This window comes from Oncorhynchus nerka, linkage group LG10 (genome assembly GCF_034236695.1).
Source record: "Oncorhynchus nerka isolate Pitt River linkage group LG10, Oner_Uvic_2.0, whole genome shotgun sequence".
In the NCBI taxonomy this organism is placed as follows: Eukaryota; Metazoa; Chordata; class Actinopteri; order Salmoniformes; family Salmonidae; genus Oncorhynchus; species Oncorhynchus nerka.
Genome location: NC_088405.1, coordinates 54651994 through 54663947, shown reverse-complemented (window position 1 = coordinate 54663947; position 11954 = coordinate 54651994). Strand labels below are relative to the sequence as shown.

The window sequence follows — 11954 nt, the reverse complement described above, 5'->3', positions numbered from 1 at the left end:
AGTATCTATTTTGTCATTTCTCAGCGTTGTTGATATCTTTTAATCGAGGGGTGTAGTAAGTGATTATAGATGTACTCCACAATCTGTAAATCAGAACATGAATATTGATTTCAAAACAAGATTCAAAGTGTCTATGAGACACGCTATAAATGTGTTGATATAAAGCACCGACTCCTCTGTCCACCCCAGAGATAAACTGGTCAGACCATGCCCTGTTGTGGGAGCAGAAGCAGCAGTAGCTGCTCCAGCTCTCGTGGACCCTTGAGAAGTATGAGATCCATGCCGATGTTCGCCTGAGCCCCCCCCCCAGCACAAGTCCCTGACACTGGGCCTACCCAACGGGACCACTCTGAGGCTTCAGGCCTGCTTCTCTCGTCCAGTCTTCCAAACTGTTATGGGAGTCTGTCATCTGCTGAGTAAGTACATGTATGAGGAGTTCCTACCTAAATAAAAGTAAGAAGTTATTGTTGCAGATATTGTAATTGGAACACATAAAAGCAGAACATTATCTACAGTAACAAACATGATACAACATCAGGTACAATAACTAAATTCCCCTGTTACACCTGGACGCATCAATTAAGATTACATGGGTACTATCCTATGGAACCGCTGGTGGAAATTAAGGAGAGAAACAACCAAATATAATAAGACAAGGGGGGGGTGCAGGGGCTACATTAAGTTCTCAGCAGAGAGGTTGCTCTCCAAGTAGTCGAGGAATGGCTGCCAGACCTTGTAAAACTAACTGTTGAGTGGAGTCACGGGTGAAATACTTTAGCTTTGAGATGGGCCATAACATTCCATAACCCAGTGAGCATGTGATGGCTTGGTATCGGACTTCCAATTAAAAACAAGAAGGCATAAAAATTGTGGTTGAAATCAATGATGTATATAAACCCTGGATTGCTGATGCTACGTATGTATTGGCCAATTAGTTATATATGAAACAATCAAATATTCTGGTAAATGTTTTTATACACTGAACAAAAATATAAACGTAAAGTGTAACAAATTAAAAGACTTTACTGAGTTACAGTTCACATAAGCAAATCAGTCCATTAAAATAAATTCAATAGGCCCTAATCTACTGTGTGGATTTCACATTTCTGGGAATACAGATATGCATCTAATGGTCACTGATACCTTTAAAAAAATGTCTTCAATGGCTTTGTGAACACCATCTACTGCATCTTGCCTATGCCGTTCTGTACCATCACTCATTCATATATCTTTATGTACATATTCTTTATCCCTTTACACTTGTGTGTATAAGGTAGTAGTTGTGGAATTGTTAGGTTAGATTACTCGTTTGTTATTACTGCATTGTCGGAACTAGAAGCACAAGCATTTCTCTACACTTGCATTGACATCTGCTAACCATATGTATGTGACAAATAAAATGTGATTTGAAGTTGCTGAATATTGGCGGGAACAGGAACACGCTGCCGTACACGTCGATCCAGAGCATCCCAAACATGATCAATGGATAACATGTCTGGTGAGTATGCAGGCCATGAAAAAACTGGGCCATTTGCAGCTTCCAGGAATTGTGCACAGATTCTCATGACATGGGGCCGTGCATTATCATGCTGAAACGTGAGGTGATGGCGGCAGATGATTGACACGACAATGGGCCTCAGGATCTCGTCAAGGTATCTCTGTGCATTCAAATTGCCATTGATAAAATGTAAAATGCCTGTCCATATCATAGCCAGGTCGCTGAAAACGGCTGCACAGTACAGTCTTTTATCGATGGCGGTTATGATATCATTTAGGACCTTGATCGTGGCTGAGGTGTACCAATGACCAGCTCGGAAGCCAGATTGCATAGTGGAGAATGTGCGGTGGGATTTGAAATGGTCGGTGATCTGTTTGTTAACTTGGCTTTCAAAGATTTTTAGGAAGGCGTGGCAGGATGGATATATGTCTACAACAGTTTGGGTCTAGAGTGTCTCCCCTTTGAAGAAGGGGATGACCACGGCAGCTTTCCAATCTTTGGGGATCTCAGACGATGCGAAAGATGTTCAATCTTATACCAGTAATAACGGTTGCAACAATTTCGGTGGATAATTTTAGAAAGAGAGGGTCCAGATTGTCTAGCCCAGCTATAACATACCTCCTCAGTGTAATCCCTCTCCCCTTTTCGGGAGAATGGTTCAAGAAGTGAATTACTTTTTTTAGGAAGTTTCTCTGGCGAGAGAAACAAACCCCCTTGAGTCAGCCATTCAAAATGATCAATGGACAGAAATAGAGGTGGCCTGGGCCTTCCTGATATTCAGAAAAAACTATTTGTTATTTATTGCAAGGTACCCTCTTAAATGGGCTTATAACAACAATCCCACTCCTTGGAAGGTCATAGAACAAGAGGTCTTTGACATTAACAAATGTTCGTTGTCTCTTCGGGCCCTGTGGTACAATCCAAAGTACTGGGAAGGAATAAAGAATCTCATTTTAAAATGTTTCTGTGAGATTATACATACATACAACTTTGAGCTTTGTTGGAATCATTCATCCCAAGCCCCTCTTTGGTAAAATTGGGGTTTGTTGAATAATGGAAAATCAAATTTATTTGATGAGAACAATATGGGATCATTTGAACAAATCAGAAATTAATTACATTTTCCGAATAAGGTCTTCCTACTCTACTTACAAATAAGGTCACATTTTTCTAAACATGTGGGAGAGAAGATCTCCAAAGTCTACTGAATTGGAAAACTGAAATGTTAAGTACAATAGTCACTTAGCTAATCAATTTGATAAAATCCTTTCTCACTCCAGATCTTGTGTATGCCACGTGTAGAATTGTGCTGGGAGAATTATTTAGGTGTCCACCTTTCTTCTGAAACATGGGAACATATCTGGAAAAAAATTATGTTTTGAATAATTGTATCCATTTCAAATGTCTGTATAGAGAATATTTGACCCCTAGGAAATTGAAACTCATGCAACCTTCTGTGTCTGACAAATGTTGGCACTGTTGTAGGGGCTATGGACAATTTATACATGGTCTGGAAATGACCTAAATGTATTCGATATTGGTCCATGGTATTGAAATAATTTTGAGTCATTACCGGAATACAGGAATACAGTGCATTTGGAAAGTATTCAGATCCCTCAACTTTTTTCCACATGTTGTTATGTTTACAGTTTTTTTCTAAAATTGATTAAATATGTTTTTCCCCCTTATCAATCTACACACAATACCAGATGAATACAAAGCAAAAACAGGCTTTCAGAAATTTTTGCAATGTATTAAAAATAAAAAACTGAAATACCTTATTTACATAAGTATTCAGACCCTTTACTCAGAAATCTCACCTCCAATCTCACCTCCCATGAATGCTTTACATGGTCAAGAGTGGGGCATATCATATTCTGAATAATGTCTTAAACCATAGAAAGACTGTATGTCCCTTTACATGCGGATCCAGGATCAAACATTCATCAAGCCAGCTGGTGGGTGGGAGAGATGGGAAAGAGGGGAAATCTTTTTTTGTAAAGTTGCGAATCTGCAGGTACCCGAAGAAGTGCATCTGGGCTATACCGAGCTCTCTAACTAGAGGTTTATTGTTGCAGGTGTTAATCAGTATTCCCTCGCACTGCTCATTCTCAGACATGCGTCACCCAGAGGAGCGGTCGTTGTTACGGCCGGTGGAGGAGAAGAAAAAGAAGAAAGACACGGAGGAGGAAGTAGTAGTATATGATCTAACAAGCCTTCGTATCTCATCAGGTAGGTCCAGTGGAATTGGTGGTACACATCAAATTTCAAAATGGATGGGCAACATTAAGTACAATAGCTTTCGCTGTACAGTACATACCAAATGTCATGTAACATATCCCAACTGCATGTGTAATAACGACAGGTCCAGCTCACACCGTGTCCAATGGCATGCCTGTGCACTTTGCTGACTCACCCCAGACTGAGGCTGTGTATAAGATGTTGTCTGTCAGCCTACCTGCTCCTGAGACTAAGTTCACAGCAGGTGTCTGTGTGTTCACAACACACATAGATATGTTTAGGTATGCATATGTTACTCTGTGTATTGTCAGTGAAAAATAACGGAGTGTAAATTCAATGAATTACATGTGTTTTATTGTGGACTGGATTCGTCTCGTTCTCTGCTCCAACAGGGAGTGCAAGAGCATGACAGGCTGCTGCTACACTTCAAATACTACTGCTTCCATGACCTGCAGCCCAAGGTAGCCCTGCAACATGCTTTCTGAGGGGCTATCGATTATTTCCTTCTTCTACCTCATGGTGGCCATGAATTGTGCTGTGTATAATCGGTCACTTTATCTACCTTGTCTCCGTCTCCAGTATGACGCAGTCCGTCTGACCCAGATGTTTGAGCAGGCTCACTGGGCCTTCTTGTTGGAGGATGTTGGCTGCACAGAGGAAGAGATGATGCTCTTTGCTGCCCTTCAGGTAAACAAACAACAACTGTCCCCAAAGGTTATTCTCTGTCTATGACGCATTGCTTCCCTTATCTTTCACACTGTTATACATTTGTGCGTGTGCTATCCTCAGGACCAGATTGGTAAAGGTGTCTCTGTCAGAGCCCCGGCTGATGACATCATGTCCTGCCATGGATGACCTTGACTCCGCCCTGCAGTGTTTGGAGGTGAAGATGGATGCAGAGGAGAGCAGCGCTGAAGACATGCTGGTTAGTCCCTCTGATTCTCCACCATACTGTAGCAGTCTGTAATGGTGATCAGGGCTGGTTTGTAAGGAAGCAAAACAAGTGACATGGAAAAAGTTGAATTGCAACCGCATATGACACAAAATAGACACAGGGTTTTATCTCTTCACAGGAAACAATGAGGGTAGCACCAGAGCTGCATGACTACTTGGAACATCTTCAGGTAAGATGGGTTGAGAACATACATCACTGCTGGCTGGCTGAACGCCCTCTGACTCACATCCATCTTTCTGCCGGTGACCACCTTTTCCTGCCATGGATTTTAGATTGGATATCGATCACACAAGATATATGAGACTCTGATAGTCTGGATGAGTTTTTATAGACACACACACACACACACACACACACACACACTAACCGCAGCTACGGTTATATTGACATGCTCACTCACACAGACATACAACTGCGTACCCTTTCCAATGTTGCTGAAAACCCTTAGCATTCTAGTTTGTTTCATCTCACTCTCTCCTAGACCAAAGAGACTGACACTAAAGGGCTATCAGCAGTTCTGGTTCACGTTCAACAACACATCCATCTCCTACTACAAGAGTAAAGAGGAGAGCCTCACGGAGCCCATTCAGCAGATGAACCTCAAAGGTCATATGTACTGACATTCACTGTGGTGAAAATGCCCACCCACGTGCACATACTCTACATTCAGACCACATTTTCACATAGAACCACAACCACACAAGTTGACACGAAGATGTGTAGTACTTAGAGCATCAGAAAAGACATTCTAGATATAATGACGTTTCTTCACTGGTGACTTTATTAACAAGCCAAATGAGTCCAAACTGGTCCCATAAGAAAGTGCTGTGCTCCCCAGGCTGTGAGGTGGTCCCAGACATTAGTGTGGCTGGTCAGAAGTTCTGCATCAGACTGCTGATTCCTGGGGCTCAGGGCATGAATGAGGTCTACCTACGCTGTGAGAATGGAAGGAACTCAATGCTCAGCTCACTCTGTTCGAAGCACTCTTCCTATAAGTAAAAAGCTATTCGAATTTGACCACTGATTAATGTACATGTATATACAGTGGGGCAAAAAAGTATTTAGTCAGCCACCAATTGTGCAAGTTCTCCCACTTAAAAAAATGAGAGAGGCCTGTAATTTTCATCATAGGTACACTTCAACTATGACAGACAAAATAAGAAAATAAAATCCAGAAAATCCCATGGTAGGATTTTTTATGAATTTATTTGCAAATTATGGTGGAAAATAAGTATTTGGTCAATAACAAAAGTTTATCTCAATACTTTGTTATATACCCTTTGTTGGCAATGACAGAGGTCAAATGTTTTCTGTAAGTCTTCACAAGGTTTTCACACACTGTTGCTGGTATTTTGGCCCATTCCTCCATGCAGATCTCCTCTAGAGCAGTGATGTTTTGGAGCTGTTGCTGGGCAACACAGACTTTCAACTCCCTCCAAAGATTTTTATGGGGTTGAGAGGCCACTCCTTCGTTGCCCGGGTGGTGTGTTTGGAATACAACAGGTGTAGTAGACCTTACAGTGAAATGCTTACTTATAAGCCCTTAACCAACAATGCTTTAAGAAGTTAAGAAAAAAAGGTGTTTTGCATAAAATAGATAAGTAGAAAATAAAAGTAACAAATAATGAAACAGCAGCAGTAAAATAACAAGCGAGGGTATATACAGGGGGTACCAGTACAGAGTCGATGTGCAGGGGCACTGGACAGGCGAGGTAATTTAGGTTGTATGTACATGTAGGTAGAGTTAAAGTGACTATGCATAGATTATGCATAGATTATAAACAGAGAGTAGTAGCGGTGTAAAAGAGAGGTCTGGGTAGCCCTTTGATTAGCTGTTCAGGAGTCTTATGGCTTGGGAGTAGAAGCTGTTAAGAAGCCCTTTGGACCTCGACTTGGCGCTCCGGTACTGCTTGCCATGCGGTAGCAGAGAGTACAGTCTATGACTTGGGTGGCTGGAGTCTGACAATTTCTAGGGCTTGATATGACACTGCCTGATATAGAGGTCCTGGATGGCAGGAAGCTTGGCTCCAGTGATGTACAAATGAGGATTTGACAGTCTCTTATGTGGTGGTCAAATGAGAGGGTGGAGTCCAGGATGACGCCAAGGTTGCGTGCGTGGAGGGAGGAAGAGACAATGGTGTCATCAATGATGAGGGTGAGGTTGCCAGCTTTGGTGAAGGTGGATTTGGTGCCTATGAGGAGTTCCATTTTATCACTGTTGAGCTTGAGGAAGTTTTTTTGCATTTATGTTTTTATTGCAGAGAGGCAGGATTCAATGGAACACTCACTACAGAGTTCCAAACTGTCTCTAGAAGCAACGTCAGCACAATAACTGTTCGTCAGAAACTTCATGAAATGGGGTTCCATGGCCGAACAGCCACACACAAGCCTAAGGTCACAATGCGCAACTCCAAGCATCGGCTGGAGTGGTGTAAAGCTCGCCGCCATTGGTCTCCGGAGCAGTGGAAACACGTTCTCTGGAGTGATGAATCACGTTTCACCATCTGGCAGTCCGACGGACTGGTTTGGAGGATGCCAGGAGAACGCTACCTGCCCGAATGAATAGTGCCAACTGTAAAGTTTAGTGGAGGAGGAATAATGGTCTGGGGCTGTTTTTCATTATTCAGGCTGGGCCCCTTATTTCTAGTGAAGAGACACATTAACACTACAGCATAATAATGGCATTCTAGATGATTCTGTGCTTCCAACTTTGTGGCAACAGTTTAGGGAAGGCCCTTTCCTGTTTTAGCATGACAATACTCCCCTGCACAAAGCGAGGTCCATACAGAAATGGTTTGTCGAGATCAGTGTGGAAGAACTTCACTGGCCTGCACAGAGCCATGACCACAACCCATCGAACACCTTTGGATTGAATTGGAACGCCAACTGCGAGCCAGGCCCAACATCAGTGCCCGATCTCACTAATGCTCCCCACAGCAATGTTCCAACATCTAGTGGAAAGCCATCCCAGAAGAGTGAAGGCTGTAATAGCAGCAAATGGGAGACCAACTCCATTTTTAATGCCCATGATTTTCGACATCCAGGTGTCTACACCTGCATTGCTTGCTGTTTGGGGTTTTAGGCTGGGTTTCTGTACAGCACTTTGAGATATAAGCTGATCTAAGAAGGGCTATATAAGTTGATTTGATTTGATCCACATACTTTTCGTAATGTAGTGTATTTTTGTGTGTCATCTGCATAAATATTAAAGTTTCATCCAGATCTTAAGATTAGTATATCAAGTGCTACCATGTATATAGAGAACAAGAGTGGCCCCCAGAACAGAGCCCTGTGGAACCCCTTGAGTGACTGTGGCAGGGTTGGATTTATAATTACCAAGAGTCACAAATTCTTGTCTGTCAGTCTCTGTGCCAGAGAATCCAAGCAAGTTCTTACGTCTGCTGATGAGAATCTCATGATTCGGTGTGTCAAATGCTGCTGTCATGCCCAGAAGTAAAAGGATACTAGTGTCTCCATCATCAGCTGCCATCAACAAGCTATTTGTTACTTTTACCAGGGCTGTCTTTGTTCTCTGCCATGCACAGAAGCCGGACTAGAAGGGTTCATGCAGATTGTTGGTTGAAAGGTAGTTATGTAGCTGTATTGAGACCACACATACAAGGACCTTTCATAGAAATGGCAAGTTGGAAATTGGTATGTAATTGCTTAGGGTGTTGGGGTCCAGTCCAGGTTTTTTCAATGTTAGTATAATGGAGGCAGTTTTCTGAGAAGAATGAGGCTGGATTTAATGATTGCTGTTAGAATAGGGACAGGGGCAGATAGTTTAACTCATAGTTTGGAGAATTTCAGAGACAGATGTTGGGGTTGTCAATTTGAATTTGTTTAAACTGCAGCTGGGAGGCTCAGTCTGAAGCAGAGGGGCAGGTCCTAAGCAAGGTGTAGTTTGTACAGTGCAGTAGATGTCCTTGATTTTGTATTGGGGAAATTAAATAAAACTGTTGCATTGCTCAATGGAGGGGGTAAAGGATCTGGGGTTTTAACTAATTTCTTTACAACAAAAATCTGGGTTTCCCCTCACCATTTGCAATGAGATCTGTATATTATGACTTGTGTACAGTGTTCAGTGTCTCTGTGTGTGTACATCTGACGATATGCCAGGGTCTGGCCCAACTAATTATGACTTAAATGTTTATCTGAAGACCATTAAAGGGATACTTCAGGATTTTGGCAATGAAGCCCTTTATCTACTTCCCAGAGTCACTTGTGGATACCATTTTTATGCTTCTGCGTGCAGTTTGAAGGAAGTTGCTAACTAGCATAAGAGCAATTGCAAACTAGTGTTAGCACAATGACTGGAAATCTATGGTAACTGCTAGCATGGTAGTAGATATATACCATATACTTCTAGTAATTGTGCTAACGCTAGTTAGCATTGGCACGAAAAACTACCTCTAACTTCCTTCATACTGGATGCCGAGATACATTTTTATCCATGAGTTTATATGACTCTGGTGATGTAGAGAAAGGGCTTCATTGCCAAAATCCTCTATTCTTTATTCCAGGTGGCCATCGAGTTCAATGGCAATGTGAACATTGCCTTCAGCTGTGTGACTGCTACCTGCAAGATTGTGCATGAGTACATTGGGGGCTATATCTTCATTGCCACACACACCAGAGAGCAGACAGAGGTGTTGAACCAGATGCTCTTTTACAAGCTGACTGGTGGCCATGAAGCCCTCTAAATATCCATGAGATGAAGCTCTGGAACTCTCTTTATGGTTTCATCATACTGTCATAGACAGCTAGCTGGTCTGACCAGCATGGTCTAGCTGGTTATGCTTATTGTTCAGCATGTTCTAGCTGGTCTGACCAGCATGGTCTAGCTGGTTATGCTTGTTGTCCAGCATAGTCTAGCTGGTTATGTTTGTTGTCCAGCATGGTCTAGCTGGTCTGACCAGCATAGTCTAGCGCTTGTTGTCAAGCATGGTCGAGCTGGTCTGACCAGCATGGTCTAGCTGGTTATGCTTGTTGTCCAGCATGGTCTAGCTGATCTGACCAGCATGGTCTAACTGGTTATGCTTGTTGTTCAGCATGGTCTAGCTGGTCTGACCAGCATGGTCTAGCTTGCTATCCTGGTTTACCAGCATAGTCTAGCTGGTTACTCATATGGAAAAGAATCATGAAAATCAAATAAGAATCTTGTATGGCAGAAGAAGAGTATTTGTACCAATATCTAATAAGTTATCTAATAAGGATCTGGTAATGTTTTCCCTTATATGTCAGTGATGTACTTGTATATGTTTTATATGCCTTATATGACATACACAATTGAATACATGATTGTGGTGAATTTACAACATAGATATGGTATAACCTATTTGAGTAAAATATATGAATTATGAGTCATCTATGAATATTATAAGAAAGGTGTATGTTCTACAAAATAAATGCTTTCCTTGTGGGTTTCACATAGTATTTTTTACAAGTCAACATATAAAAAACATGAGAATTACTATAAGAAAAATACAATATTTGTATATACATTTTCCAGTATGAGTTTCCATAGTTAAAGCTGGGCAGCACCTCCTATCCAGGGTTTTAACCAAGCCCAGCTTAGCTTTGATATTTGTCACTGACTACTACCAATGTGCTATTGTGAGAATAATAGTTGAGAGAGCACCACTATCTAAATAGATTCACTGCTCCTATCAAAGTCATTCTTCCCCTTCCTCCTCCTCCTGCTTTCCCCCATCCCCTTCCTCCTCCTCCTCCTGCTTTCCCCCATCCCCTTCCTCCTCCTCTTCCTGCTTTCCCCCATCCCCTTCCTCCTCCTCTTCCTGCTTTCCCCCATCCCCTTCCTCCTCCTCCTCCTGCTTTCCCCCGTCCCCTTCCTCCTCCTGCTTTCCCCCATCCCCTTCCTCCTCCTCTTCCTGCTTTCCCCCATCCCCTTCCTCCTCCTCCTCCTGCTTTCCCCCGTCCCCTTCCTCCTCCTCTTCCTGCTTTCCCCGTCCCCTTCCTCCTCCTCCTCCTGCTTTCCCCCATCCCCTTCCTCCTCCTGCTTTCCCGTGTCCCCTTCCTCCTCCTGCTTTTCCCCGTCCCCTTCCTCCTCCTCCTCCTGCTTTCCCCCGTCCCCTTCCTCCTCCTGCTTTCCCCCATCCCCTTCCTCCTCCTCCTGCTTTCCCCCGTCCCCTTCTTCCTCCTGCTTTCCCCGTCCCCTTCCTCCTCCTGCTTTCCCCCATCCCCTTCCTCCTCCTACTTTCCCCTGTCCCCTTACTCCTCCTGCTTTCCCCCATCCCCTTCCTCCTCCTGCTTTCCCCGTACCTTTCCTCCTCCTGCTTTCTCCCGTCCCCTTCCTCCTCCTCCAGCTTTCCCCAGTCCCCTTCCTCCCCCTCCTCCTGCTTTCCCGTGTCCCCCTTCATCCCCTGCTCCTCCTCTTCTCCCCTCCTCTTCTCCCCCTCCTGCTTTCCCCCTTCCTCCAGCTGCTCCTCCTCCCCTTCCTACTTTCCCCCATCCCACTTCCTCCTCCACCTGCTTCTCTCCTCTCCTCCCCCTCCTTCCTCCTCCTGTTTTCCCCATCCTGCTTTCCCCCGTCCCCTTCCTCCACCTGCTCCTCCTCCTCTCCTCTCCCTCCTTCCCACTCCTGCTCCTCCTCTTCTTTTCCCCCCTTTCTTCCACCTGCTCCTCCTCGCAGCGGACTCTCCATCTTTCTTGAATTAGTGTGTCGTTGCGTGACCTTAGAAGGCTAAATTAAAATGTATGTTGTATGTTTTTTATAGAATACACTTAAAATGTATGTTATGTCTAAATGTTACCCACCCATATACTGTAATATTACAAGAATTTCCTATGAATATTGTAAGTATATTGGCTGCCATATGTATTTCTTACAAGTTCCAGGTAGAACATATAAAATATTGTTCAATTCTTCTATATCTTTTCCATATGGTTATGCTGGTATGTCATTTATTGTCTTAAATAATTCCTTTTTTAGATGCCTTCAGCTGTGTGACTGCTACCTGCAAGATTGTGCACGTGTACATTGGGGGCAACATCTTCATTGCCACACGCACCAGAGAACAGACAGAGGTGTTGAACCAGATGCTCTTTTACAAGCTGACTGGTGGCCATGAAGCCCTCTAAATATCCATGAGATGAAGCTCTGGAACTCTCTTTATGGTTTCATCATACTGTCATAGACAGCTAGCTGGTGTGTCAATCTAAGTAACACAGACAGCTAGCGGGTGCGTCAATCTGTGTCAATCTAAGTAACATAATAAAAATCCTTCAGTTTAAGCTACA

The 11954-nt window shown here is 43.3% G+C and overlaps 2 protein-coding genes across 2 annotated transcripts; one reads left to right on the top strand and one right to left on the bottom strand.

Annotated features, from left to right (window-relative positions):
- LOC115135637 (fermitin family homolog 3-like) lies at positions 1 to 11954 on the top strand. Its single transcript, XM_029670536.2, has 7 exons — positions 1 to 3730; positions 3864 to 4020; positions 4132 to 4200; positions 4319 to 4426; positions 4529 to 4664; positions 4813 to 4863; positions 9218 to 11954. The coding sequence occupies exons 5-7, from the start codon at positions 4569 to 4571 to the stop codon at positions 9395 to 9397; spliced, it is 327 nt and encodes a 108-aa protein (XP_029526396.2). The 5' UTR covers positions 1 to 3730; positions 3864 to 4020; positions 4132 to 4200; positions 4319 to 4426; positions 4529 to 4568; the 3' UTR covers positions 9398 to 11954.
- On the bottom strand, positions 10370 to 11074 carry LOC135573715 (uncharacterized). Its single transcript, XM_065023355.1, has one exon. It carries the CDS (start codon positions 11072 to 11074, stop codon positions 10370 to 10372), a length of 705 nt encoding a protein of 234 aa, XP_064879427.1.

Bases quoted from the DNA above. Each gene is read 5' to 3' on its own strand.
- LOC115135637 (XM_029670536.2), top strand. From the start codon at position 4,569: ATGACATCATGTCCTGCCATGGATGACCTTGACTCCGCCCTGCAGTGT. The intron at 4,665-4,812 runs GTTAGTCCCTCT...ATCTCTTCACAG, and splicing joins GCAGCGCTGAAGACATGCTG to GAAACAATGAGGGTAGCACC. The intron at 4,864-9,217 runs GTAAGATGGGTT...TCTTTATTCCAG, and splicing joins ACTACTTGGAACATCTTCAG to GTGGCCATCGAGTTCAATGG.
- LOC135573715 (XM_065023355.1), bottom strand. From the start codon at position 11,074: ATGAAGGGGGACACGGGAAAGCAGGAGGAGGGGGAGGAAGGGGACTGG.